The sequence below is a fragment of the Athene noctua genome, chromosome 5 (genome assembly GCF_965140245.1).
Source record: "Athene noctua chromosome 5, bAthNoc1.hap1.1, whole genome shotgun sequence".
Taxonomy (NCBI): Eukaryota; Metazoa; Chordata; class Aves; order Strigiformes; family Strigidae; genus Athene; species Athene noctua.
Window position 1 is genome coordinate 41,692,515 of NC_134041.1, and position 24,682 is coordinate 41,717,196.

The 24,682-nt window shown below is 36.2% G+C and overlaps 1 protein-coding gene across 25 annotated transcripts in view; it reads left to right on the forward strand.

Moving 5' to 3' along the window:
• The window catches only part of KCNMA1 (potassium calcium-activated channel subfamily M alpha 1), a 532,608-nt gene that overhangs the window by 478,538 nt on the left and 29,388 nt on the right, over positions 1–24,682 (forward strand). For all 25 annotated transcript variants that reach the window (XM_074907159.1, XM_074907158.1, XM_074907156.1 and 22 more), the window contains 2 exons: positions 1,212–1,436; positions 4,637–4,829. In XM_074907159.1, coding sequence (XP_074763260.1) covers positions 1,212–1,436; positions 4,637–4,829 — 418 coding nt within the window. The remainder of the gene's footprint in view (positions 1–1,211; positions 1,437–4,636; positions 4,830–24,682) is intronic.

A 24,682-nucleotide genomic window follows, 5' to 3' on the forward strand; every position in this document is an offset into this window, starting at 1 on the left:
ATTGTTGGATGAAAATCAGTGTAATTGCCTCAGAGAAATTGAAAGCTCATGTATTTTTTAACTTATGAGAAAACTTCTAATCAGAGTTCCCATTCTTATTACATAGTGAACACCTCTGCTGCATATTCCAATCTGTACTGCACATTGTCATGCTTGCTTAATTTAGAAAAAGGACATACACTATGGATAAATGAGGGGAAAATTTTGCAGTTCACATCTGTCTTAGTTTTATTCATTGGCAAAACTTCTATGTAATGGTACTGAGTGTAGAACTTCTTGGCAATATAACAGTGGATCTGCAGCTACTTGACGGAGCGCAATAATGCTAATACTGGCTCCAGAAATGAAGGTCATTGTTTCCTAATGACTTTATTTACTTGGTGTTTGAGTTGCCTGCTCAACTGACATTACCACCAACGAAATTAGTGCAAAAATTTATTCTTGTCACTGAGACAAGAAGATAATTCTGAACATCATTCAAATGTTCTCCATGATACTTTTTTCCTTGTATCTATTCAACAACTCAGGAAGTCCAGTGGGCCTGAAAAGTTAGTATTAGTCATGATTGTGCACACCAGTTTTTTCTTACTGAGAGAAGCTCTGTGGAATATGGTGGACATCCATTGTAAAGCAGAGCAGTGTAGAGTGTTCTTTGATTGCTTTTCAGGGTAGTAGCAACTTGTCCTAAAATAAGAATTTTGACTATAAGCGAATATGGGCCTCAATTCACAAGATCTGTGTAATACCACGAAGTCCTACTAAGACCAAATCTTCCTTTTCAGACTGGTCCTGAAAACAACCCACCAGTGATTCATCAACTAAGGCGTGGTTTTGCACCGCTTTTCTATGATCCTTCTAATGGCTAAATGCATAGTAGTTCAAATTCTGTTCTTAGCTAAACCCATAGTACTTTGATTGTAACTAGAGTTTTAACCCACATGTGTAGAGACATACACAGGACTAGAATTTGGTCCAGTACAGTGTCTTCCCAAACACAGAAGGATTTGCAAATGAGAATGAAATTTTCTTCTGCTGAGCACATTTAATGAAGGATAAATAAGGTTAAAATGAACAGCTATTATCAAACCACTTCTTTGTGCATGAACAATATTGAAAGTCGTGTTTTTCCTGGTTTAAAACTCAATTTATGATTTAAGCTTCCCTTCGTTTAATTTCTACCTTGTCTTTTTGTTGTGTTTTTTTTTTTTTAGACTCGAAGTGAAGCAGCGATGACAGTTTTAAGTGGGCATGTAGTCGTTTGCATATTTGGGGATGTTAAATCTGCTTTGATTGGATTAAGAAATTTAGTGATGCCGTTACGAGCCAGCAACTTTCACTACCATGAACTCAAGCACATTGTGTTTGTGGGTTCACTTGAATACCTGAGAAGGGAATGGGAGACACTGCATAACTTCCCCAAGGTTTCAATCTTGCCTGTAAGTCCAAAGCCATATTATTGATACTTTGTTATTTAGGACACCAACTGGACAGATTCGTATTGACTTTGATCTTAGGCTTTTTTACTTTTGTCTACTTATAGGCCTGAGGACTTAGATTTTCCCTTTACTGTGTCTATGAAAACAGAGCCCTGTGAGACCTTATTAGAAGATATTTGCTGCAGTGTTTGGTTCCTCATCATCCTCATCGGGTGAATTTCAGCAGCTATCAAATATATCAGCTGTGTTATATATCGAACATTCACTGTAGTGCACTGCATGTAGCCACTTCTGATGTTGTGATTTCACTGACAGAATAACGGTAGTTATTTATGACATCATTTTTGTATTTTTACCCACAAAACCTTTGAAAAAAATTATTGTTACTTTATCTACATAATATCTATCTATTGTCATAAAACTTCCTGTAGGCTGGCCTACTTTATAAGGAACACTGCCATAGCATTTCAGTTCAGAGTCCTGCTGTACTCATGTATGGAAATGCAGCAAAACCCTGACCCTTTTGAAATCAATGAAAAGCTCCTATTGACTGTAGTAGGGACAACCAATTCAACCACAATTCAGAGATCCTTTTTCTCCTAAATATCATTATCATTCACTCATGTGCCCAGAACATAGAAACACGAGCTCCAGGACAAACAAATAAAGACCTCCAAGCTAGTGATCCTAGGTGGTCATAGCTATAAATGACCCACAAACATGTAGGCAGGAGGGAAAAAAGCCTATGGTGTAAGTACAAAAGAGAATGGAGTAAAGTTAGTTTGGATTTTTTTATCAGAATGAACAATTATTAATTTACCACTTCTTAGTAATTACATTTCAGCAGTTAAATAAATCAATGATAGATGTAACCTAGACTGAATAATTGGGAAAATAGCTACAGAATGGAAAGATTGCCTTCACTTTTTGTTTAATTCAAGCTGTAGGTCTTTGTTACGGTAAATTCAGTTTTAGTGTTAGCCTTTGGCTTTTTTCTGTAAACTTATCCAACAGATGGTGTCACAAGATTCTCTGCTGTCACAAAAATGGTGTCAATGTGAGATTTTGTCATTTAATATCCTCCTTTTGATTCCAATCCCTTTTAATTCATCACTGTGAAGGCTAAAAACTAAAGAATCAGAATTAAATTAATAATAATGTTGAACTATGGAGCAGAATAAAATCCAGCTACTACTAACCAGAATAGAATGTGTATCCATTATTAGCATATTTGTAAAGATTCAATTCTGAATTCTGAAGAGGCATTGAGCAAATGTACACTAACTTTGCATTCCCCAGTTTATACCCAAATTTAGAGCCGTTTTGGGCTAATTTCAACTTAAACACTTTAAATAGTTAATGCACCTTTAAAAATACAGAATATGTAAAGGAACTGTATCTTATACAGTAATCAAGTGTGCTGAAGACCACACAGACTTCATTACCGCTTTTGCTTTTTCTTTTTTTCAGCCTATGATTCAAAATGGTGATATAAATTTTAAAATATCAGCATTATTCTGATCTAATTATACTAATTTAAAATTCTACTAAATGTTCTGAGATCATATTGGTAGGAATCATGTTAAAGGGAGGCCACTCAAACTAATTTCCAACTTCTCTGTGCTTTGGTTCACGACGTAAAACTTGCTGCTGGTATTTGATGGGGATGTGGCTGCAGCTGAACATAAAAACATTTGTTCTGGTTTAAAAAAAAAACAAGTGGAAATTTCATTTGAAGTCTGTATTAAAAGAGGCATTTAAGCTGCTGAGTAAACTTTTAAAAAGTAGGCAAATGCCAATTTTAAATATCCTCAGGCAGCCTTAATTCTGTCCCTTTGCATAAAATCATTAGGAGTAAGCCTTTAATTAATTACATGATTGCATATTATTTTTCCCCACAGGAATCCTGCTTCACTTGGTGCAACAGTACTGACACAAAGGGCAGGATTAAGGTGGCAGGAATAATCATATCCTAACTTTGGAGCACGTTGTAACTTAATCATCTCATATATACTGTTTTCCACAAGGTTTCATGCCTCAAATTATTGAGAGTAACATGGAATAGTCAGACTGGTATCTGAAACTAGGTGGCAATCACTGAATGTGAATTGAGCTCTGCCTTCACTTTGTGCATTTTAAATCACTTTTGCATTGAATATTCTCAGTGGAGCTCAGGAGGCGTTCACCATGAGTGATCAGGAGATGGAAGAGTAGGGTCTTGACTTGGTTTTATGAAAGTCGCTGTGTGACAAGGGGACAGCTTAGTCTCCTCATCATCATTAGGGTCTCTGGGTACCAAACCATGTGAGGCAGCAGAGCAGAATCTAGTTTCCATAAAAAAATCTTTTTTTTCCCGGACCTTGCAGCCTCTGTGACAGATTTAATATTGCATAACGAGAGATGTGGACTATTGGATGTGAAAGGCAAGTGTTATCTTTAAACAAAACATAATAGGTTAAGCGTCATATCTCGGTTGTCTTAATTATGAAAAAAACCCACAGACTACCACAAGATTTTATTTTAATTATTGCATTCCCTGATTGAGAATTGTGGAAGCAGGGAATGTTGCATGAGTTGTGCCCATTAGGATAAAGTCTTGTTTCTGTTTCAAAGGGTTTAATCACACAACTTTGGAGACCAGTGTGTTTTCCTTCTAGAAGCACCAAAAACATGCATTGAAAAGGATTAACCTTTTTTGTGTATTGCTTCAGGTAGAAAAAAATAGCTTTGTCCTTACTGCATTTCAAATGTGTAGGACACATAATGCTTTCCTGTTTAAATTGCTCTTCTTTTGCCCAAGACCATTGTGACTTGGTAGCAGATAAATAGACATTTAAAACACACCCCTTGTTATATTCAGAGAGCCAGAGGTTGCCAGAATAGCAACTTAAATCAAGACAATTTCAAGTCACCGATGAGATGTAGAATGCTGGCATTATTCCTGTTTCTTGTTTGTTAGTAATAGCTTGACTGAGTATTGAGACTGAACCTAAAATGCTGCCATCAGCACCAACTACCCTTTAGATTAGCAGACATCTCCTATTCCCTGGCACATAGTTAGACAAGCTTAATGTCACGGCATAAAAAAAGATACTTGTTAAATAATTTCCCAAAGCTCCTTCTCAATCTTTAATTTATTTTTCTTTTTTTTTCCCCTCTCCTGCCCCCCCCCCCCTTTTTTTTTTTTCTCTGTGCCGAAGGGTACGCCATTAAGTCGGGCTGATTTAAGGGCTGTCAACATCAACCTCTGCGACATGTGCGTTATCCTGTCAGCCAATCAGAATAATATTGATGATGCTTCGCTGCAGGACAAGGAATGCATCTTGGCGTCACTCAACATCAAATCTATGCAGTTTGATGACAGCATTGGGGTCTTGCAGGCTAATTCCCAAGGTAAGGACTGCCCTATAATACTTCTCTGCAGTGCCTACAGGGGACAGGACCTGGCAGGAAGAATATCCCTCACTCAGTAATTCAAAGAGCCCTACATCAGCTTGCTTGACAGTTAAACCTGCTGATTGTTATGATGGCTTTTAAAGGGACAGTCACGTTGTTTCTCTGCTACATCACAAAGCACATCTTACAGAGGTAAAATGAATGAATGTGAAACGGGAAGGTTTTTTCATTTTCAAATTTTCCAAAACCAAATATAAAATCATTGCTTTCTCACCCACATCCCTGCTCTGTGGCTTTCTTACCCAGGCAGTTGCTGTTACATAGCCAAGGCTAACTCATACTCATTTTGGAATGAATACTTGAAGCTTCTGTATAACAAGATTTCTTTTTTACTTAAAGCACATTGCAACTGCAGAGTAAAAGAGTTGAGTAATACAAACCAAAAAGTAAAAGAAAAATAACAGGAATTTTAAATTTTCTTTACAGTTCCTGTGCCTTCTTGCTCAAAAAGCCACTTAGAATGAACTTAGAGCTGATTTCTTCTCATGGTTTGACATGTGCTCATCCCATTTAAGGACAATGAACAAAATGCTTCAGTCTTTACTGAGAGTAGGGGACTTATTCATAAGTAGCCAAAGTCTATTTTACACCAACTGTGCCTGTGCAAAGCAGCTGCAAATCATTCGTAGTGCCCTGGCAAAGACCATCACTGTAAAAACAATCATCTTCCTATCCCTGAAGGGTCTTGCAGCTTATGCGGCTGAAGTCCTACCTTTGATAAACTTATTAAGTGCTGCAGTAAATATTCCCTCTGGATCTAGCGCTGCTGTAAATGTAGATATAGAAAGGATAGTGCTTTGGTCTGCAATTATCCTGTGAGACTGACCTAGAGATAGTTTTCCCTTTTTCCCTCAAGGACTGTAAGAACTAAGATTAAGTTCAGGTTTTCCTCTTTACGCTCTAATCAGGAAATAGGAATTATGAGTCTAAAATCAGAGGTAGGGGTGTAACTTCTTGAATATGGAAGTATCTTCAGCATGGAAAATTCTTAGAATCAGCAATAAACCTGTGGAATCTAATACTGGAATTGAATCATACCAGGAAACTATAAGTTTTAATTTTCAAAGTCAGGTTAGATAAAAGTTTTAAATTTTCAGTCAGGTTGGATAGATCTCTGGATAATAAGTAGATTTAGAGAAGAGGAAGGAAGTGTTTTTTCAATCCCATAGGTGTTTGAAGTTTCAAATCTGTGGCCTGGAAGCAATACAACCCCAAATATTTTAGAGTTCTTCCCTTAAAAGTTTGTGAGACTGACTTGCTCAAACTATGATAACTTATAGTCATGATTAGGAAACTCATTGCAGAAGTGGAAAACAGGCATGGAGTTCCTTGTTTTCCTGATTTAGACCCAGGATTTGAAATCTTGTATCTCCAAACCAAATGTGTGCTTTCACTACCAGGCTGTTGTCTATTCTTTGGTGGTCTCTCTCAGTTTCCTATCACGCACGTAATTAAAATAAAGAAATTGAATCTGTTTGTCTTACCCCTTTCCTCCCTTCCTTCCTGTTCTTGAGCATGGGCAATCTGAGAGAACTTCCTTCTTCTGCCTTTGCTCAGAGGTTAGTGATATTTCCAACACTTAGCTGTTGTATTTTACTTCTGGAACTACACTGTATCTTGGACCATCCCTGAATAAGGATGGAAAAACATAGCGATAAACAGTCCTGTGCACCAGATGGACATCCGTCATTTTTTACTCTCTCCTTGGAGGTATTTAAGACCTGACTGCATAAAGCCCCAAAGAACCTGATCTGACCTCATAGCTGACTCTACTTTGAGCAGGGAGTCAGACTAGAGACCCTCTGATGTCCCTTCCAGCCCAAATTGTTCTATGATTTTATAATATCCAGTTTGCTGCTACAGCATATGCCCTATAGGTCATTGAAGTGTGGAATGGGGCCATGGTCAAAATCCCATCAGCCCTATTCAGTGTAACAGAATCTGCAGAGAAGCAGATTCACAACAGGTTAGCACATACTTAGAAATTTTGGACATTTCTTCAGGTAAATATCAGTGTGCATGTTAAAACAAACAAGCAAACAAACAAAACAAAAAAAAGTATGACTCTTTCTGAAGCTTTTCTGTGGAAACAGGGCATAACAATAAAGCAGATAACCAGCAGTCTGTTTTACTTGGGAGCACTGACTAGGGAAGGGTTCTTCTAAAACCAGTTGCTTCAGAAAATAATATCTTCTCTGTAAATTTTCTGTTATGGTATCTACAATTTCTGAATTGGTTGCATTACTTTCAGTACAGTAAATTTTCTTGAAAGACCTTGAATACAATAGTTAGACTGTCAGAAGCAATTAGATCAGTAGATAGCACAAACTTTACTGGAAATTATATCCAGTGTGACGTTTTTGTCTAGGAAATGCAGCTTTAACATATGGTGGACACAACTATCATCAATTACATAAACCAGATGATTCAACTTTTGCTGGTCAACAAACAGCCTACTAAAACCACCTCACAGCTTCTTACTGGCAATTAAGTACCTTTATTTACAGAGCGAGTTGTCATTTTACTTTTGCTTAAACATTTGTTTGTTATTTGACATACTTATCTGTCCTTAACACATTAGCTGCTCCAAGCCTTAAGTATTGCCAGTCTGAATTTTTCTAGATCTGAAAGTAGGATTTTGAGTTAAGACTCTCCTCATCCAATACCATCCTTTGAAAGTGTTCTGTGCTGCTCTTTTATGTGACTCTATTACTGATCATAGGGAACACTGACATTAGAAAAGCTGGGTGTGTGGAAGAATGTCAGCTGAGCTGTGACAAGGTGTTGAAATAAGTAGAAACAAAACAAAATATGTGAACAGCCTGAGAAACATATGGGCTAAACTGTGAGATTTTTGGTGAGGGAAATAACAGTGTAATCTAACCTTTGGTATTCTATGTAATAAGATAGTATAATTCTGTAGTCGCTAAGCAGTGGAATCTCATATGAAACCTGATGTATAATTTATGTTTATGCCTCTGAAAAAGAAAAAAATTACAGTAATTTAAATGATAGGTTATTGAATGCACAAAGATCTTTCCAGTTTTTAGCTGTGATTGTTTCACTCCAGCATCAGACAAAAGATGACACCAGTACAAGAAGTGCACCATAAAAAGCAGGATGCAAATTTACTTAATCATCAGATAAACCATAATCATTGGCCAGTGATGAAGTACAATGCCGTATCTATAACTCCTTTGTTCTAAGCTGATAGCAGAAAAAGTATTCATTTCCTTTTCCCCAGAGCCTCACCTTCATCTCTTACTTCAACACCGAATTGAATCCCAGTCCTAGGCATATAAACATTCATCACTAGTCAACCTTCTGTATCCATCCAAACATGCCCTTTCCAACCAGGGACATAGCACTGCACCAACAACTGAACCTGGCTGCAATCTGAGAGGAAAGGCCTTGTAGAAGGAACAGGAGGGTGGACATAGGACAGCAAGGCTTCCTGATAGGGAAAGTTCTGTAACATTAGGTCCGTTAATTTTCAATGGATTCAGTTAACTGCTGAAAGAAAGTCTACAGAATTCCTTTGGTTTATATCAATAAACGATCTTCTCATTATTAGTTCAAGATTAACTTAATAAGCACACAGCAGTTCTCATGCAGGAACAAAGACTTCCTAGTATCTCCTTATAGTATTAAAATATTCCCAGGCTTTTGGACTGGGTAACATTAATTATCTGGTGCAACAACACTTTTGTCCTCTGGTCCAACTGGTGCTGCCAGAATTGTATCTTAAACAACCAGTGTTCTGCCTTGACCTTCTGAAGAAGGAAAACATAGCTCACAGTTCCTAGGCACAGGAAAAATAATACTCTAGAGCAGAGCTACAAAGGACCCTGGAGTACTCAGAGCAGGTAACAGCAAACTATGTTGTCAAGTCTGTGTTCGTTATCAGCTGTCTCTGTATGACCAAACATATGACCATACAGTAACGTGAATGGAAACAAGGTGTCTTCCTTAGAAGGAAAAACTTACTAGCTGTTTTGGAAGGATTTGCGAGTCTCCTTTCCATAAATTGTGTAATCCAACTCAAACAAGAAACTTTCAAATTGGACCCGTGTTGTTGAAAGCTCTCATGTTAAAAGCATTATCATGGCTGTCTACATTGAATGATTCAAAGCTGACTGGGCAAATCTTTAGGGTCACTGGAGGTTAGGGGAACAGACTCTGATGTCCTGAAAATGAGCTTTTGGAAATCAGCAGGGCAGGTTTTTTGCCTTTGGGAGATCTAGATTCCAAGGACAGAAAGGCCAAAGTGTATCCCACTGAAGAGCTGTAGCAAATTATCATTGTCATGAAGATATCTCAGCTTCTGAGGTACAAAACGCTGTAAAGCTGGAGTTTGGCCCACCTCTGCACAAAATGACTCATAAACTCAGTCAGATGTCTTATTTGTGACAAGGGAAGTCCTGTTTTTATCTTGCAGTTCTACTTACAGATGTTGACTGATTGTCTTCCTAGAAAGGTTTTCAAAGAGGTATGTTTGTGGTGGAGAAAAAAAGAACACTGTCAGGTATTGGAGATTTGTTTTTATTGTCCTTTTATCCTTCCTGATTCTCATTCTGTCCCCTCAAATACAAAGTGAGATTATTCTATCAAGAAGCATTTTGGAGAGAAGACCAAAGAATTTTAGACCATATTAAGCATTTGTGCTCCCTCATCATATCGTTTTTCCAGAGCACCTAGGAAGGTTGAGTCTGGGAGGGGGTGTGCAGTGGCAGTTATGCTGGGAGAGTTCCGGTAATTCTCCTTTCCTTCATTCTGTTGACCTTTCCATCCTTTCTTCTTCAAGTACCATCTATTGACAGTTACCATTTAGTTTTTCGTGCTTCTTGTATTTTCTTTTAGAGACTTACACTGTGGGAGTTTTACTTTTTGTTTTACCCACCAGATGAACAGGACCCAACAAAAAACATTTTTCTTCAGTTGTAACTAAAAGTTTGGCTTTCTTCCCAAAAACCAGACAGACAATTATACTTAACCATTTAGCGATTTATAAATACTGTACCAGAGTAGCCTCTGGGTAGTAACTTTAGATATCCAACTCAATAATTTTCTTTTATTGGATAGTGATTTAGATCTTATTTTGAGTCCTATATAACAAGATCGGTACATTTCATTAAAAAACACTTACTATACAATAAAGAAAAGCAATATTCTGGCTCCAAGCAGGCCTAAAGTACAGAAAAGGGAGGCTATATAGTAATAATTTTTCTATGGACATTACAAGACAGATCACAGTACAGCAGGGTAGATGTATTTCAGCATAGTAACAATTGTAGCTGTTTTCTGAATGACTTCAACTTATGAGAATTTTCCCTAGGAACACTATTTCAACACATAAGAGATCTTTTAGGGCCTTCATTTACAGTTCTTGTTATAGATCCTCCAACAAGAAAGAATAAAGAGAAAAAAATAAAGAGGGGATGAACTCCTGGGTAATACGTCTCATGCATCATGGCAGGATTCTTCCGGGGAAAATCCTATAAAATCAAGTAAACATACACAGAATTTTACACACTGACTTCAAGTGTAACAGATTGCACAAGCTGAAAAAACATTGTACAAGTTCAGTTATTATTTGATCCAGTTCCTTTAAAAATCACTTCTGGCTTCATCATAATTTTTTATGATGAAGCTGGCTTAAACTTCAGTTGAAAGGACAAAAACAGTTAGCCACTCAGTTTCTTTACATTTATTTCACAATCTGTTGAGTAGTTCTTAAATTATTGCAATTTTTCATTAATTTGGTTTCACAACCTGCTGCAAGAAATTTCCTATTAAGCAGATTTGAGATCTACATTCCATTGTGTTTGTAGATAATATATTCTTTTTCACCTCTACCAATCAATAATTCTTGATTGTTTTATCTTTGAAATGTTAGAAAAAGAGAGTGAACAATAGTATTATCAGGACTGGAAATTAGAGAAAATTCTTAAACAAGGGGAAAGGATAAATACTGTCTGAAATGCTTGGTTAGGAAAGATATTTTGTCACTTTCAGATATAACTGTATTGTAATGCTGTTAGAGATGTTTGTTGTAAAGTAATAGTTTTATTTCTGAAGGAGGATTTTTTTTGTAAATGTTGAGTCTTATTTCTATTATTTTATAGTCATAAGTTAAAGTTCTAAAGTGAAAATTTCAGAATATAGAGTTTGATAATCATAGGTGCAGCTGCTTTTTAGGCTGTTACGGAATTCAGCATTCTGTGTTAACTCCAGCACTGTTTCCTATGCTTAATTTGCCATATTACATGAAAATGTAGAAATAAAGAGCCTTAATTTCAAATACAGAAAAATCAAACTCTACTTAAGCCAACTAAATAATTACAGAATTTGAGTTACTTAACCTCCTTAAGAAAACATGTAAGTAAATGCAGAATATCAAATGTAGAGTATTAGTAAAAATAATTAATAGTGATGGTAAAAATTGAAAGACTTGTGGTAAATTTTTTCAAGTGTCAAAGTGAGCTATGACACTAACTTTAATCTTTTCAACACTTAAGATTCCTGTGTGTCTTTGCAAATCAATGCAATGTAGGCTGCAGAATGCTTTTTATACTTAAAGATAGCTCATAATTTCCTAAATCACAAAGATGTTTTGAAAAATGTTCTCCTAGATGATATTAATCCTACCAGTCACATTTGCAAAAATGGCACATATTTTGCATTTACAGCAAGGTTATGGGTTTGTTGGGATTCATAGTTTAGTGCAGGGGTTACACCTGAGTAAGGATGGTTTTATGTTGTGTATTTCTGAATGCTCCTTGGATTTTTGCTAGAATCAGTTGTAAATGACAAAAATAGTAATACAATTAACAGAATTTTCTACTTGATTGGTTGATTATTGTTTAACTAACTGAATTTTGACATGTTTATGTTAGTGTAGTTTCACAATTATTTTTCAAACCAAAGTCTGACCATCCTAAGTAATGGAGTTAATAACTGAAAAATGAGATAAGGGTATCCTAACTTCCAAGCACATGTCCCACATCATCTTTTGCTCACAAAAAAATACAATTTTTGAAGATTAGGTCACTGTGATAAATAATTTAGTATTACCTTTTTGCAACATGCACATAATTTCTTATCCTGCTGAACTAGATGGATCAGCTGATACTTGTTATTTATTTTATGGTAGCACACTGGAGCTCTAGATGGTATTAAGAGCTTGTTGTCACAGTCCTGATATATACAAGAATAAAATATGGCCTTTGCCCTGGCAAGTGTGCAGTCTGATGCCTTGCTTGTTCTGAAACTTAAATTATGTGCTCAATGTTATACAGGTTAGTAAATCTCTCTGACTTCAATGAAACTATCCACCTGTGTAAAGTTAGATTATGTGCAAGTCTTTGCAAGATTTGGACTTAAATAAACTAAAGATCCTGGGTGGAAGAGGCTGTTCACGTTGTTTCCTGTGCTATAGAAGCCGTCTATGTTAGGACCTTGCCAGCCTTCCAACCTCCACAAGAAACCCTTGACAGAAAAATCAAGCATCATTTGCACTTCTTGTATTTTCTTCGCAGTTGGACACTAACATTAGCTGCCGGAACTTGTACACGTGAACAGTTTACTGTCTCGTCTCTCCAAGTTTTCCTAGGAAGAGAGAAAAACTATTAAGAAAAGAGGTTTTCAGTTATGCTGCTTATAAACTAAAAATGTGTTGGGGAATAGCTGGAGAGACACGTTTCTTTGACAGTTTCCATGTATTTGAGAAAATGCTGTAATGTCCTAGTCCAAATACATTCAAGCTTTCACAATTTCCTCTTTCTGCTCTGCTTTCAAGATACCTTCTGCTTCAGCCAGGGAAAGATAAAACCAGGCAAAGGAGGTAGATAGTACAGTAGTACATCAAGCACATGATTTCACACTTAAACTATAAATATATTTAACCATCCCAAGACTGTTATAAATTCATGGTGACTCTATTTTATTATTATTTGCTGTTCAACATGTTGAAAGCAAACCCCCTATTATGAAGGTGTACTTTTTTGTGCATTTCTGATGTTGAGGAATAAAAAAACCGTGCTCTTTTTATGAGCATTAATTATACACCAGGCAAGGAAGCAATTGCCTCTATGTTATGAAATATTAAATCAAAATGCTTCCTGTTCCCAGATGTCCCAGAGATAAATACAGCAGTATTTTGAAGCCCCACTTGGAGCTGTTTTGCCTGCAAATTTATAGTTTTGTCTCCATTTTCAGAAAACCCTGTTTTATGTGAAGTATAGCACTCTTGGTAGTTTTTAAGGAGCAAACTCCTCTGGAGTTGCCTATGTAGGCAACAACTCTTATGTAGATTGCACACAAGGGATCTGAAGTTGAAAGGCTCCTTTAAGATGACAAATGGGTTGAAAGTGTTATTGTCTTTGATTGCATGCCTTACATCATCTGTATGTAGGAATAAGAGAGCTATACTTTATCTTTAGCCATTTTATAAATATTTAAGTTCTTATAGTTGCCTAAAGATATTAAAGCATATTTTACAGTAGTTGGAATATAAATATTATATATAGCACAAGATACCAAAGTAGTTTAATGAATTAATAATTTTCTGTTCACTTTTATTGGAATGTGGTTTATGTTCCAAAACTTCCATTTAAAGAATGAGACCGTTCTTGCTCCCTGACAAGATGTGAGCCAATAGTGAATGTTATCAAGGTTGCTTTAAATGATGATATGGGACTTCAATTAGCAAGAAGAAAGGGAACATGGGTATTAGAATGTACTGCACCAATCTTTGTGCTTTAACTTTAAAAAAAGTATTTCTGAAGAAACCATTTGGGTTTTAAGTCTTTAAGAAACTGTAAGGTGTTTTGCTTCTCTGTATTTTTAAAAAGTTCTTAATTGCGGAAGGAGATATATGTCTAGATCCAATTATACAAGCCTAATTTTTTTTAAATTTGAAGTTTAGTTTCTAAAATAACCAACCATAAAATCTTGTGACATCAAATGTATGAAAGGTCTGTATTTCATGGCCCCCTGAATACAAAGGAGTATCGAGGTTATAATTTTGAATCTTTCAAATTCTCATCAAATGAAAAAAAAATATTATCTTTTTAATATTTCAGAGTTTCACTATTTCGCAGTAGGAGTCCATGCTGGGTAACACTTGCTAATTACCCACAACAAAAGTAGACACACAATTCTGGTAAATTACCTGACCCTTTGCATTTTAATGAGACAACAAGGATTTCATGAAGTGATGTTGTTTCAGTGGTTAATGGTGTCAGCAATGTTGTAATTGTAGACTGAGGCACATTAGCTGCACAACCACATGTAGGAAGGATTTCTCTCGACAGGCCCTGTGGAGAATAGAACAGGTTATTATCATTAAGCCTATGTCATTTGCATGCTGCTAATCACTTACTTTATTATCTTGTGTATCCATTGTCTTTCTTTAATTGCTATTTAAATGAAAATTAAAAATAGTTCCAATGCCCGTGATACTTGTGATAGCATCTTGATTGTGAAGATAACTTCAAGAAAATGGAACATATAGATAATATATTACAGGATTACAAGATAGTTTGAAAGTTATATACCAAAGCAGGCAGCCTCGTGAGCGTGATTCTGGTATCCTTCTTTGCTTCAGTACGTATTGTTTGTTTAATAAATGGTTATTTATATTCATAAAGGTGGTTGGGTTTTTTTTTAAAGGACATATGTGAATTCAGAGATCAATGTCAGCGTTTATTTAGTATAGAAGAGATATAAAGTATCAATATCTAGCAGATTCCACCAGTCTACTAAAGTTACAGGAGAAAGCTAGATTTTTGTTTTTTCCAGTTAAACACTAGTCTGTGATATCCACTGTAGAAGAGAAGAATCTAACACCTGCTAGCATGTTGCAGAACTTAGCTTTAGGATAAAACTTACAAAATACTTGGCATTCTTTTACAAGACAGACCTGTTGATTTTTAAGTTTGACATGGTTAAATTTGAGGCAGCCAAGACTTTCCGTAATAGGCAGTCTCTAAAAACTTGGTAGCTTCTGGTTATCAAGAACCTTTTAAAACTTTCAGCATCTGCAGAGTTGGATATGCAGGCTGAACTGAAGTATGACCTTCATTTGAGAATCAATACTGCTGTGCTGATAATGTATTTTTGCAGCTTTTCTTTTTAACATCTGAACAAACCAAACTTGAAAAAGTAGATCTATGAATTTTTCAAATGGTATGGTAGGAATTTTTATTGAAGGAAGAAGTGTAAACTTTGTTCTTGAATAGTTATTGTGATTTATTTATATTCAAACACCTCAGTAAGATTGTGGTTACTGGGAATTTCATACTGACTTATTTAGATACAAGATTATACAAAATTTCTGCAATGTCAGAGGAATCCCTGATCTTTTGCAAACTTTGCTTAGAACTTTAATGTAGATTCTATGAAAGTTTGGACCTTTCATGTTGATTTGAGGTTTTGTTGATGGTTTAAATTTTGTGTTCAACTTTAAATGTCAGATGCTCTTAATACTAATACAGGAACATGATGACTGGTTAGCAATGAAAGGCAGAGTATCTCTACAGTGTAACAGCATATATATTTTCTCTAAGTTTGACTTCACAGATTTTTTGCTTAAATGCATAGGCAGGATTATAATGTTATTGGATGTCATCATAGGACTTCCTATTTCTGTTAAATTCATGTTAGTCTGCTTGTTCTGTGACTTAGAAATGAGTCTGCAAGTGAGATAGCCAGACATTCTTTAAATAACTCCTGAGAAAAAAGAAGAGAGATTCCACTGAAATCAGACAGCGGCATGTGGGGACTGAGAAAATGGTGGAATTGTTTCTTGTTTGCTTGAAGACAGATGGATTGGATTAATAACACTACAGTTATAGGAGGTATTCTTAAGAACAAATGTTCCATTAGTCACAAGTGTGAGCTTGCTCAAAAACAGTTTGTGTTGTAACAAAATTAAATTCAGAAAAAGTACTCGGACCATTTTATTTAGCATATTAAGCTGTGTATTGTAGAAACTATATGTTATAAACCCTCAATAATTTGTGAATTGTTCCCATTCTAACTTTTTATGTATGAAGAAGATGTCTTTCTAGAACAGTAACTTCAGACTTTTCAGAAATAAATTCAGCTATATATAAAAAAAAATAAATCTATTGAATTGATTGATCTAATCTACTCTGGCTTGAAATCAGTGTTTGACAAGCTGTTTAAAATAATGTTTTGCTGAACTCTTTCCAAGAGGACAAATATCAAAAAGATTTTTCCATATACCTCTAATTTAGCAGCCTTACCTCCAGTTTAATAAATGTGCCTAAGCAAACAGATAAATCTCAGATACTCTTTACATCCTAGTTGATTTCATTGCCTGCTCCTTGCAACAAAATCTTCTTTAGAGTCCATAAAAAAGGGATTTTGCCACAAAATCTTGGAAGAAAAATCCTTGAAGTATGACATTCATGGAGTTTTTAAACACAGATTTGAAGTCTTATTTACATCATTTCCTTAGCCAGACATGTGGCATGTAAAGTAATGTTTCCGTTCTCAACTCCTCTTGGTTTTTTAGTGTCTAGCACCTTCAGTAATTTTACTAAAAACTAATGCAAATTGCAGACTTTTTGTTTTAAAATTTCATTATTAGGTGCTGATGAGCCTAGAGTGAGACCTAAAATTCATGGGAGGGTACAAATGTCTTCATCTTTCTTCTTGTCCAACAGTAGAGACAAAGTTGATAGCTAGCTATGTGGAAAGGACCTAGAGTGTTTACGTCCAGGTGTTCATGAGAGGATGGACTGGGGATTGATTAGTGAAGGGAGGCAGGGGACAGAAATGCCCTCCTGAGCTTTTCCTCCAAAACTAGTACTCTCTCTTGATTCATTTCTCAGTAAGATTTCCGTCATGTGGAAAGCAGGAGCTACCCTTTGATAAACAGTGGGAAGTCTGTCAGGAAAAAAAAGGGTGGGGAAGAGAAGGAAGAGATTCTGCTTATTTGCTCGAGAAGTGCGTTACCTTTGTGTCTCCCAGGTCTCTCAACATTTGAAAACTTTATTATTAACTCTTTGATTAAATCTTCACATCAGTTCTTGAGTGGCAATGTAAATTCTTGTCTCTCTGGACATATCTTCCATTTTGAGCGAGACAGCTGTAGACTGAATTAGACAGACAAAGAGGGTGCTTCTTAAAATTTAGAATATATCTTAATTTTTTATTTTAAGCAATGTACATTACAGTGTCAAATGTAAATAGGTCTTAAAATTTATCTACAGATTTATAGTTCAAATTGGCCCTGCCCAAAACCACAGATTCAAACTTCTTAAACTACCTCACAAGCTACAAAAATCCACATTGTAACTTGAGTATTTCTTCTTAGAATCCTATAAAATAACAAGAAAAAGACTAAAGACTCTCAGAAATATTCAAAACCCTTAGTTGAAAGGACAGCTATTTCCACTGATATTGGTACTAATGAAATTCAAGCAAGTAGGGAAGTAAGCATTTTATTTTTATCAAAACATTTAACTCTCCAGTAAATAATAATGGATAGGAAAGTTTAATGTAGTAAGTGTTTAAAGAGATTATGCCATTTTTAAATCCAAGAGTAGTATTTAGATGCATGAATGACATTAAATAGTCAATATAATACCGAAAACTACCAAAAAAACAACCTTGCTTGATGGAAATTTTCAGTATGACTGTGCTGTGCACTGGATACCATGGCATATATTTTATGGTTTCCATCTAATTTTCACTACTTAAAGAATACCACATTACATTTTACTGTTATCATTTTCTTTACCAGCTTGGTTGCTCATGTAATGGGGTTTGGATCCCATATAAATAGAATAAATATGGAGCTGGTATAGAGACACTTATTAAATATAAAAATACATTTGAACTATGAGAGGCAGGCAAAACCCTTAAAGATTTTAGCAAAAGCTCTAATAAAATAATATGAGTCATTCTATGCTGATAATGAATTACTTTTCTTTCTAAGATTAATATTCACTAAGAGGGGAAAGACTGTGAGCCAAAATAGTGCAAACTTAGCAATGGAAAATTCATCTTTTCTTAACAGCAGGCAGTATCTCACTGGTTTTGAGTATACTTTTCCTTTTTTCTTGATACATTTGAACAAATTAGTTGTTTATTTACACTCTCAACTATATGCTTTGGATATTCTTCCCCCTGGAATGGCCATGAGAGGCATAAGTTGCTTTCTGTCTTCTTGACTCTGGATCTGCTGGCTGAAGCAGAGGTTCCCAAACTTTGCAGATTGGGTACTGCCAGTAGTATCACTGCTGTTCTTCAGGCAGTTGTGTCTACACAACCTTAGGTATTAGTAGTAGCTAATATATTGCAACTGGTACATCATCCAAGCATATGCAATTAGAGAGCTACTTCAGATTCATCCTGATTCCATAACTGTGCAATTTCTAGTGAGATGATTTTTTTAATGTGAAAAAAGAGGAGTAGAAAGAAAAGGAAATCTTCACTGTTTATTTCCAGAGTCAAAAGCAATTGCAATAAATTAGACAATATCAGTATTTGGTAGACCTATATTGAAACCAGAATAGAATGCAGCATACTGTATATGTGACATATAAAATAGGGATAATATACCAAGTTGAACAGAGTATAAAGCTGGTGTGATGTGTTACCCATTCCTCTGAACTTCAGTATCAGAGGGTTGACATTTATGTTAATGGAGGTGCTTTCTGGAGGTCCTTACCTTCCTTATTGTGCATGGCAGGGATCAGTTTTCATACTGGCCAGTAATACCAATATTTCTGAAGTGCAACTTACTGTGCTGATGGGATGATATATGTATTTTGAAAATATACTCCAAACCCTAGGATGGTGTTTCCTTATTCCCATTTCAATTGGGCACCATATGTTGTTTGCAAGGTTTAGATTAAACCACAACAGGGCTGTAGTAAGCTACCTTTTTGGACCAGAGGGGTTTTGTTTGAAGAAATATACAAATACTCCTTAGGCAATTATCATTCCCCACAGTGTTAGCTGCACACGGGTGGGAGTGATTTATTGTGCTTTCTATGGAAAAGTTGGTTGGGTTAATATTATGCAGACTGGCATAGTTCAGAACAACTTGATACTCATTTTCATGCATGATATCTATGAAGATGTATTTAACAGACATGCCACTCTGAAGCTATGTTACAGAAGGCAGTATTTGGGTGACAAAGAGCATGACTGATTTTTTTTTTTTTCCCCCTATTTATGGTGTTCAATTTGGAGTTCTGTTAAAAAATATTGACTTGCAAAGAATCTCTGTAGTGGCATTCTGAAAGTATGAATACCAGAAGGAAATTCTCTGTTAAGACTCTCATTTTTAAAAATATATTCACACAGGAAGACAAAATCCACATTCCTTTACTCTGAGCATTTAATCAAACCCTGAAGTTTTTAAACTACAAATTTAACCTCGGGGATCAACTGCATACTGACATTTGACTATGTGCTTTTATTACAACCTGTCCACTAAAAAGTTATGACAGGATTTGGTGAAATCTGGCAGGATTGGACATGGTCACAATACGCTCTCTAAGTCAGCAGGCTTTGCCAAAAGTCACCTCTTTACAACGTGGAGTAAGACAGGAGAGGAGCTTTTGGATACTTGCGAATAGGTTAAACTGCAGGAAATGTGCAGGAGGCCTGTGGAGCATACCTGCTAGATAAATTACAGGTGGTCTTGATCTGAATCCAACCTGTCTCAGAGCTCAGCTCTGGGAATCCAGTTCAGATTTCTTTGATAAAATGAGGCCTTAGCCTTCACAGTTAAATATTTGATCCCCAAGACAGCCTTGAATGTGGGATTTTAGTTTTGACCCAGCCTATAGAGAACTTAATGACATTTTACTGTAGATTTCCAGCTCAGTTCCAGCTTGAGTAATTTACAAGTCTGCTGGCACTATTTAGCCCACATAAACCATGAAGTCGACTGTAAGTCCAAGTTGATGGAAAAACAATATTGCTAGAACAGTGACAGATGTTGATTATCACAAAATGTCTGTTTAAGCGTTTTGTATGGATCCATTTCCTCACTGCATACACCTGAAATTTTTGTAGAAGTTAGAAAGTAATTGTACTTAAAGACATGTAATGATCTGCTAAAGAAATTGTCAGAATACATACTGCAAAAAATGACTGCTGTGGTTATACTGTTGCTGCTCAGGGGAGCTATTCGGATGCCTCATTTATTGGAGTTTAATAGATTAAAAGTCCAAATTGAGTCTCATGATATAAACCTAATCAAATTCTAATCTGCATAATTTTCCCATAAGAAGCAATGGGAAATTTGTTTAATTCTTGTTTCAGTAGTTGCCAATCATGTGTTGGACCACATTGTTACTTTTATTTATCAAAACATTTTTATTGATTGCTTGGTATGACATCTGGCTTTGCTCTTCCTTTTTCAGTGAGGAAAAATTTACTTTATTTGATACAGTGTAGGATATAATGATATAATGTAGCATCTCACATAACATTCCTTTATATCTTTTTTTAATGGTGAGCTTTCCATTTAATTTGTAGTTATTGAATACCTGTGTCTCTGAACTAGGTAGTGTAGCTTAATTGATTTGATAAGTTTCATTCAGCATATTTATTTATTTTTGCCTGAGGTCTAAGTATGCAAGGTTGATTAATTATTAAACCAAAATGAATTTGGCATTATTTTATACTAAATTCTTTTAGCTATAAACCTGTGCTACACTTTTGTGCTACCAATTTTGTGCCCTAGAAGTACCTAGTGTAGAAAAATATTAAATGGTAAATGGAGATTAGGGATAATTAAAAAATAAAGTTTGTAATGAAATTGGCTAAAACCTACAAGAATTATAATTTCTGATGTTATTATGAATTTAAGTATCCCATAATAATTGCTGAATGAATACATGTTACTATTTCTTCTCTCTCTTACCAATTATTTGTAAAGTGGTTCCTTCTGAACAAAATAAGTAAAAGCAAATGAAAAAAAAAGCCTTTCAGAAGTAGCCAAACTACTCTAGCACCTGGTCAGTAGTATTAGGAGTAGGTGCTATACCTTGAGGGGCAATCATGAGAAAGAATGAATAGTCACTTGCCACCAAGAGATAAATTTCCACTAGGAGAACAATGTGAAAAAACTAAATTCTTTCCCAACAGGAGTAGGATTTGGAAAAACAGGTTCATGACAACAGTGAAAAGGGGGAAAAAGCGGATGGAAAACCAAGAATGACATTACAATTACAAAACAAAACACGAATTTTACAAATCCAAGGCACATGGTATATTGGAAGGAGTTAAAATATTCTCTGACCAATTTATAAAAGCAGAGCATTTAATTAAACTGAACACATCCCATGCAATAGGGTAAGTAGTTTGAAAACAGTTGTCCTCTGCATTCTAGAAATCCTTTGTATTTTACTGTGTGTTGTCCCAGGTGTTTTCAATTAGAGAATTATCCAATCATTCCTCTGTTTCTGAGGATGGCTTAGAAAATAGATGCTTAAAGATAGTTACAAGATGGTGCTATCAGGTGATAAACACCTGATGGCCTGTCCCTTCTTCTTGTTGCACAGTAGAGAACCTGCAGAGTGTCTCAAGTTTAATATTTAATTTCCCTTCTTGATAGCCTAAAAACCCCAAGCAATTATCCTGGTTTGCTTTGGCTGTAACCATTATGCCTGTCTTCATGGCCCTTACAGGTTTCTGTGATTTAATCTTTCCACTGCTTTAAAGATGAAAATATTTTCCTAAGTTTTACACTTTTGGAATTGTTTGCTTATGCACCAGAGACTGAATAAGAAGTCGCTGATATACTCCTGGAGTACATTTTATGTTCCCAAGACAGATGTGTATAAAACAAGATGGCTGCATTGTGTAACAGGAGTTCTAGTTCAACCTTGGCTTTATTGTCTAAAAAACAAAACAAAACAAAAAGGATATGTCACACCAAAGAAATCAGTAACCTAGGCAAAAATTTGCTTAGAGCTTTACAAAAGTACTATACCACTGAAAAAATAAGGATGAAGACTCAGAACCGTGATACTCAATTTTGTTTTCCCTTTACCAGATATAAAAAGAAATTCAGTAAAATTGTACTTGATTCCTCTAAGAATGAGAAGTTCTTGTCAGACTACTACTGGCCAGCAATATTTACTGTGCAGAGAAATAAAGTTTCCATTCTAGCAGACATGAAGGAATTGCTATGGCTAGTAACTATGTATTATCACTCTTAAAGTGAGCAAAGCAGCAAGGAGAGATCAACTCTATGCTCTGCAAAGCATTAGTAAAGAAAGCCTACTTGTTTTGGCAGCTTTGGGTTTGTGTAAGCTTCTGGTGAACCTTGGAAGTGCTATGGCTTGGCTAATTAACTTGTAAGATTTTGTGAAAAAAAACCCAAACCTACAAACAAAACAGGCAGTTTCAGATAGACTTCATTATTTGTGTGTGTGTTTGATGGTGAAACTCAGAATGACACTTAAACTGGGAAAAGACACATGTAAATACCTGTAAATAAAGCCCTGTGAAGTTATGCATAATTATGCACTATGCTTAAAATATAATTCTACTTTTAACGTATTATGATGTTCAAAATTGAAAATGGAAACAGTATGGTATCATTCAATGCAAGACCTCAAGATGATGAAAATCCAATCCTTCTCAACCTTTGTTTTTAGAGCTTAATCCTGCCTCACTAGAGCAGCACAAGGACCAGTAGACCTATAAACCCTTTACACTTTCAGGATATGGGACCACTAACCCACCCAAGAACAGTTCTCATGCTTTGGGGAACAAAAACTAACATTGATCTCACTTTCCTGTACTTTCATTAGAGCTTTGATTTGGACATGTTCACAATAAGTTTCTGTAATTCAACAGTATGTGTACAAAGAGATGTTGGAGAAGAGCACTTTCTTGGGAGGAAGATGACAGCTTGTTCTCTGTAACAGTGTCTCTCAGCATTCAGTGCTCCAGGAGTTGTTCCACTCCCAAAGCATTGGAGGGTTGTTACAATCGAGAAAGCTATTCTTCTTCACCCTTCACTCTCTGTGGAGTTAACCTAGCCTATGTTTGGGCCCAGGGCATCTCTGAAGGTGCTGCAGTCTCTGAGAGAGCTGGAAGCTTTTGCAGTCACATCTGCTGCCCCATATTCTCCTTTTCCAGAACTTTAGAGATCATCTCCAAGAAATTATTAGATCTTCAAGCACAAATTACAGTAAAAGTAAGAACTGAAACCAGAGGTAAGGATTTCCACATTTTGAGGCCAAAGTACAACTCTCTGTCTCGGACCACAAGGGACATTGAAGATAGAATTGTTTCTAAACTGAATGCTGTAACAGATTCCCATGAATGTCAGCAGCTCTTTAGCTGCATGACTGCTGCTGAACTTTCCAGGTATACCCAAGTGGTGGTACTTTGGAGAATAACAGGTATAGTCTATCATTCAATTGAATTCACTGGAATATTAATGGACATTGTCAGCAAACAGTAGCAAAGGGATATAGCTCTGAGGTCCTTTTGTAAGAGAATTATTTCTCTTTGGCTGGCTCTGCTTAATGAAAATCCTTGTTCCATATTTCTGCATGATAACTTGTTGGGGCATGTTTGACAGTTCACCACCTGTGTGTTATTCAAATATGCTCAAAATATGATTGTTGTTTCATGCTTCTTAGATGAGCCAGAGCTATTTAATAGTATATATGTGCTTTTAAAATTATATTTTTGAAGACATTAGTGCACACGTTATCCAGTGAATCCCATGGCACCTTTCCCTAGAATAGCATTATTTAAAAGGTACTAGCAATTTACATGGCACTTTAATGACAAGGCCACAACCTTTAGGTCTGTCAAGTGGATTTTCAGTTTGGGAAACTGCATTCTGTCTGCATAGAGTCCCAGTTTAGTAAAACATACATCTTTGAAGGGGAAGGGAGGCAAAGAAGAAAGGGGCAGGGGAAAGGGAAATAGGATCATAAAGGATCCATTATGGTCCTTTAGAACAAAAGATATTTTATAAATGTAACATCAAAATCAGGTTTGAGAATATGCCCATCTGGGTCTCAGTGAAGTCAGTGGAACAGAAGCAATGCACATTCAAGAGCCAAGTTTGTTTCTATATTAAAACCCCAGTAAACTTTACTGGACCCTCAGCAAACTGTTATATTTACTGCTATCTAGAGTAAACCTTCCTGCATTTCATAGGACATTACTCAGTCAAGTGAACTGCATGGGAGTTTATGGCCAGCACAATCAGATCACTTGGCCATCAGGGCAGTTGCTCCAAACAATATGTAAGCAGGGCAAATTATAATTATTGCTGGTGCTTTCAGTGGGCAGAAGTCACTGTTAAGCATGCCAGCATTCTTTAATTTTGAACTTCATCACAGTGCCACTGTGGCTCCCAGAATACCTGCATGTTACTGCTGAGCCACATTTAGTGCTCCCTGAGTTCCTGAGGGGACCATGGATCAGCTTGGCTCAGGAGGCACAGCTCTCACAGAAGCCCAGTGCTGCTCATTCCTTTGTAGGTGGTGTTTTGTAAGAGACAAGGACAGCCAGCTGGCCCTGCTGAGCTCTGAGCGGGGCAGCACCTGGATCCTCAGTAACTCTTAGAAAAAAGAGATTGCCTCCTTGTGGGGAGGAAGTTTGCCCAAGGTTCTCCTTCCACAAAGATGAGGATATCTTAAAGAGGTAGGATCTTGCCTCTAATATAATTGTTTGGCTGTTTCACCTGCTTGTGTGAGCAGTAGTATCCCAGAGGGAGCTGGGACATACTTTTTTGTGCAGAGTCAAGACATTGAACCTCTGCT